The following is a 5,990-nucleotide window of genomic DNA, read 5'->3' on the forward strand; positions in this document are numbered from 1 at the left end:
CTTCCGATGGCTGAAGCATAAGGAACCTTAGCCATGTAATCTTTCTCTTCATTAGTCTCGGGGCACTGCTCCTTAGTCAATCTGAAATGACTAGCTAACGGTGTGCTGATGGCCTTAGCACCACTCATCCCGAATCTCTCAAGCACCCGTCGAATATACTCGGCCTGAGATAGTCGTAGTGTGCCTAAGAGTTTGTCTCTGCTGATCTTCATTCCCAATATCTGCTTCGCTGCGCCTAGGTCCTTCATGTCAAACTCACTCGACAGCTGCTTCTTCAGCTTCTTGATCTCTCTCATGTCTGAGCCGGCCACAAGCATGTCGTCGACATATAGGAGCAGGATGATGTAACTCTTGTCAAACTCTTTGACAAAACAGCAATGATCAGCATTGCATCTGGTGTAACCGTTCCTGTGCATGAATCCATCAAACTTTTTGTACCATTGCCTTGGAGCTTGTTTTAGGCCGTACAAGCTCTTCTTCAATCTGCATATCATCTTCTCTTTTCCTTTCTGAGTAAACCCCTTTGGCTGCTGCATATATATCTCTTCCTCTAGGTCACTGTGGAGGAAAGCTGTCTTTACATCTAGCTTCTCGAGATGTAGATCTTTAGCTGCAACAATACTCAGGACTGTTCTGATGGTAGTTAGTTTGACTACTGGAGAGAAGATCTCTGTGTAATCAACTCCTTCTCTCTGCTGAAATCCTTTAACCACCAATCTGGCCTTGTATCTCTTGGAACCATCATGTTCCTCTTTGATTCTGTTTACCCATTTGTTGCTCAAGGCCTTTTTCCCCGTTGGTAGCTTCGCAAGTTCCCATGTCTTGTTGGTGTTCAAGGATTTTATTTCATCTTTCATGGCGAGCTCCCACTTGCTCGCATCATCCACTCGAAGGGCCCCATCATAACTTTCTGGCTCTCCACCGTCACTCAACAATAGGTAGTTGAGATGAGCTTTGGGCTGTAGTGATGGGTACTTTGGATTAGGCTTGGGGACTCTAGCTGACCGCCTCAACTCTCTGACGGGCGAAGCAGGCTCTCCATCTTCATCTGCCCCCTCTGAAGTAGTCTCATCCATCAACTCTTCTTCTTCATCAGAACTAGCTTCGGGATTGCCTCCATCTGAGGCATCATCTGACTCGAAGTATGTGGGATCACGCTGTGCCGAACTAGTGGACTGAACGACATCGCGGTCTTTGTAGAGGACTGTTTCATTAAAGACCACATCCCTGCTTCTGATGATTTTCTTGTTCTGCTCATCCCAGAACTTGTAGCCAAACTCATCACCGTCATAGCCAACAAAGAAACATTTCAGAGACTTAGGATCAAGTTTGTTTCTTGCAAAATACTCTCAGGTGAGAGAGATTTACCTGCTTTCCACTCCATACTTTTTCAGGTATTTTGTGCTCCAAAGGCACTGATGGTCCCCGGTTGATCAAGTAGGCAGCTGTGTTGACTGCTTCTGCCCAGAATTGCTTTGGAAAACCTGCTTGTAACCGCATACTTCTGGCTCTCTCAGTCAATGTTCTGTTCATGCGTTCTGCTACGCCATTCTGCTGGGGTGTACCTAACATTGTCCTCTCTAATCTAATGCCGCTGTCATAACAGAACTTCTTGAACTCTGAGTCTTCATACTTGCCGCCGTTGTCAGAACGAAGCTTCTTAATGTCGCTGTCATAACAGAACTTCTTGAACTCTGAGTCTTCATACTCGCCGCCGTTGTCAGAACGAAGCTTCTTGATCTTCAAACCGGTCTCGTTCTCAACCATAGCCTTCCATCGCTTGAAGACTTCAAACACTTCTGATTTGTGTTTCATGAAATAGACCCAAGTCTTCCTCGAGTGATCATCTATAAAGGTCACGAAATATAACCTTGCGCCGGTGGATGGAACTGATGATGGGCCCCACACATCTGTGTGAACTAACTCAAGCTTCTCTTCTTTAGGAGTTCTGCCAACCCTTTTGAAGCTTATTCTCTTTTGTTTCCCTAGAATGCAGCTTTCACATAGGTCAATATCAGCCGATCTCAAACCTGGTAACTTCCCGTTCGATTGCATAACCTTTAGGCCTTTGCTACTCATGTGACCTAGCCTCTGGTGCCACAAATTTGGGTCTTCACTGCCTTCAGCCACTGCAATGGAACCTCGTGCATCTATCGTCATGTAGAGAGATCCCGTCTTCGTACCACGGGCAACAACCATGGATCCCTTTGTAACCTTCCATGTATCACATGCAAAGGTTGATACGTATCCCTCTTTCGCCAATTGTCCTATGGAAATCAGATTTTTCCTCAAGCTAGGAACATGTCTCACATCACTCAGCTTCCATGTAGACCCATTGAGCTTGATTTGCACGACTCCTTTGCCAACAATATCACAAGGCTGATCATCACCAAGATAGACTTTTCCTAGGTTTCCTGAAATGTAGTTCTCAAATAAATCTCTATTTGAGGTAGCATGAAACGAAGCTCCTGAATCCAGCACCCACGATTCAGTTTTGCTCTCCAACGAGCAGATTAGGGCATCATCAGATTCTCCTGAGGCCACGTTCGCTTCAGTCTTGTTCTCCTTGTCTTTCTTGGGTTCTCGGCACTGATTTTTATAGTGGCCAAACTTGCCACAATTCCAGCAGTCTATTTCCTTCTTGCCCTTGCGGTTCCTGGACTTTGGCCTTCCGTTCCTCGAGTTAGATCTTCCTCGGCTACTCCCTCTATTTCTGTTTCTGTTTCTTCCTCTGCCCTCAAGGTTCAACGCCGACCCTGAATTAGAAATCCCTTCCTCTTGTCTTCTTATTTCCTCAGTCATAATCATGTCCACCACCTCTGAGAACTTCAGCTTTGATTTGCCACATGATCCGCTGATCGAGATAACGGTACCCTTCCAACTGTCGGGCAATTGACCAAGTATCAAGAGGGCTTGGATTTCATCGTCAAACTGAATATTGACCGAGTTTAGTTGATCCGTGATCTCGTTAAACTCGTTCAGGTGTTCCTTGAATTTCTGGCTCTCGGACATCCTCAAATTAAACAACTTTTTAATGAGATGTACCTTATTCGCCGCAGAGGGCTGCTCATACATACTGGACAACGCCGCCATGAGATCCGCCGTCGTATTCTGATTCTTGATGTTGAACGCTACTGATTTAGACAAGGTCAACCTGATCGCTCCAAGGGCCTTTCGATCCAATAGCTTCCAATCCGCATCTTTCATATCCGTCGGCTTCTCTCCCAATGGTAGGTATAAATCCTTCTGATAGAGGTAGTCCTCCATCTGCATCTTCCAGAACCCGAAGTTTGTTCCATCAAACTTCTCAATCTTGGATGTTTCCTTCTCAGATCCCATTGTCTCTGACCTCAAATCGCTCGCGCCGAACCTGGTCGCTCTGATACCACTTGTTGGGGATGCACAACCCCCCTGATGCGATTTGGAAATAGAGATTTAGGAGAGAAGAGAGAAAATCAAACAATCTCAAACACACAAGATTTACGTGGTTCGCTTCTCAATGTGAGAAACTACGTCCACGGCCGTCGCAGGAGAAAATTCACTATTTTTCGTCACTTTACATCATGCCCTAATCAACCCTTTTATAGACTTAAGGGTTTAACAAGTAAAGAAGGAAACAGAACAAAACAGGTTAAAATTCGAAACTGGGCCAAAACCCGACTCCGGTCGACCGCAGCACCACGTGCGGTCGACCGCGACGAATCCTATTCCTGATCGAGCTCTCTGGACTTTGGGCGGTCCACCGCAGCGACATGCTCGGTCGACCGCGACGAAGACAGAACTCTGGCCTGCTCTCTGGACTTTGAGCGGTCGACCGCAGCGCCACAGACGGTCGACCGCGACGAGCTCCTGGCCTGTGCACCCAGCTGTGCACGACGTCGGTCGACCGCAAGAACTGAAAAATCTTTCTCGTCGTTTTGCTTGAACTTCGCTCGTCGTCGATCATGTTCTCCTGCTTCCAACTTTGTTCCTCCTCTCTTCTGAAGTATAGGCGCATGTTCTGATAGTTAGGCTTCACAATCCTAACATTACCAAGCATACCAATTTCTCTCTCTCTCTCTCTCTTCTCTTCTCTCTCTCTCTCTCTCTCTCTATATATATATATATATATATATATATATAATATATATATATATATATATATATATATATATATATATATAATATATATATATTATATATATATATATATATATAATATGTATGTAGAAAAATTGTATGCTTAGTACAAAACACAAAAAGTTATGCTTGGTAGTAAGGTGGTATTAATTTCCTCCACCTCATTCAAATGATTCGCATATCCCTATGTACTCATCAAGTTATGTGAATGTGGTCCTCATTTAAATACGTGGAGGGGATTTTCCACCTCACTACCAAGCACCAATTTTGTGTTTGGCTACCAAGCCATACTCATATTTCTCAATACTATATATATATAATATATATATAATATATATATATTATATATATATATATATATATATATATATATTCAATTTAGTTCAATTTTAAAAAAAATCATATCTTGGAAAATCACAACCATTTATTTAGACACATTATTTTTTATTTAATGTTTATAAGGAATTAGTATGACTGAGATTATAAAAGGCATGTTCTATGCTAATTATTTATAGAAAAAATGCAGACCATTAAATACAAATTTTATCAGATCAGTCTGCATGGTGGAATCTCTGAATTGTCCTCTTATCCTCCTGTGAATGGCTAAAAACAACAATGTTTAAATAGAATTTGTATTGCATACCATTTAGCTAGAATTCAGTAATGAAGTAAATATAATGAAATAATTCAAATTGAAATGATTATATTTAGAGAAAACGATGCGTTGACATATGATTAACTTGTTATTATAGATTTCTGATGAGATGAGGCCTCATCCAATGGTGAGTAATTTTTTGACTAAGCTTTGCAAAATTATCCCAACATGGAAGATAATACCCACTGAAGACATCGTTGATAAAGCCTTCAAAAGCGCGGAACGGAGGAAAGAGGCAAGGAAGGAAAAGAAAAAAAAAGTTCCATAAATTTCTGAAAATTATTTCAACTTTTATAAACTTTTGATAATATAATTCAGGTCCGCAATAATCCATACTGCTACAAAGGCAAGCCACGACTAAAGACAGGCCACGAGCTCGTCAGGGTTAGCGCAGACATTGAGAGAAACCTAAACCAAGTAAAATTAACTCCACCTTTTTAGCAATCATTTTATTTTATTTAAATTTTATTTTTGATTTAAAAAATTATGTTAGGTATTGTTACCATTCATAATTGTTCACGGTGGAGATGACACTGTTACAGACCCATCTGTGAGTCAATTACTATATGAAACTGCTTCGAGCACAGATAAGACTTTCAAGCTGTATCCAGGAATGTGGCATGCGTTGACATGTGGTGAGCCTCAGGAGAATATTGATCTTGTGTTCTCAGATATAATTGTGTGGCTTGATCAGAGATCAATGGTGACAAATCTTAAATCCGAGTTAGAGCGCAAGGCCGTTCATGATCCACAACTCCTATATTCAAAATATTAGTGTGACACATGGTGAGTTTGAAATGGGCTTTGATGTAATGATATGTTCCTACGCAAATGAGGCTATTTGTATGTGTGCAATAAAATGATTTGTGAATTGTGACAATAGCTATTGAAATAAATAGTGAGTAGACAGCGTTTGATTATAGTGTTTCCATCAAGTCGTTACTAGATTTGGTACATCCTTGTTATTTCTTTCATGCCGAGGTAAGATGATACGGACAGCGATCTATATTATTTATTCGATTTGCCATGTCACCCTTGTATATAGATTGTGCTAATATTTCTGAGTAACGATTCTATCAGAACATTGCCGAAGGTGTGATTTAAATCTTATATTTGGACTAAAGGGGACCAATTTGGTCTTTTTATTTGTCCTTTTATTTGGTTTGGATCGTCACGTATCATGGGAGATGTTTTGATAGAATTGGTGCTCTCTATA

General features: G+C 41.5%; 1 protein-coding gene across 1 annotated transcript; it reads left to right on the forward strand.

Annotated features, from left to right (window-relative positions):
* Window positions 4,640-5,681, forward strand: LOC109821920 (caffeoylshikimate esterase-like). Its single transcript, XM_020388077.1, has 4 exons — window positions 4,640-4,714; window positions 4,872-5,009; window positions 5,093-5,191; window positions 5,268-5,681. The coding sequence occupies exons 1-4, from the start codon at window positions 4,640-4,642 to the stop codon at window positions 5,547-5,549; spliced, it is 594 nt and encodes a 197-aa protein (XP_020243666.1). The 3' UTR covers window positions 5,550-5,681.

Source organism: Asparagus officinalis, chromosome 8 (genome assembly GCF_001876935.1).
Source record: "Asparagus officinalis chromosome 8, Aspof.V1, whole genome shotgun sequence".
NCBI lineage: Eukaryota > Viridiplantae > Streptophyta > Magnoliopsida > Asparagales > Asparagaceae > Asparagus > Asparagus officinalis.

Excerpts from the sequence above, each read along its gene's own strand:
- LOC109821920 (XM_020388077.1), top strand. The coding sequence starts at position 4,640 with ATGCAGACCATTAAATACAAATTTTATCAGATCAGTCTGCATGGTGGA. Across the intron at positions 4,715-4,871 it reads AATTGTCCTCTTATCCTCCT|ATTTCTGATGAGATGAGGCC; the intron begins GTGAATGGCTAA and ends TTGTTATTATAG. Across the intron at positions 5,192-5,267 it reads TTGAGAGAAACCTAAACCAA|GTATTGTTACCATTCATAAT; the intron begins GTAAAATTAACT and ends AAATTATGTTAG.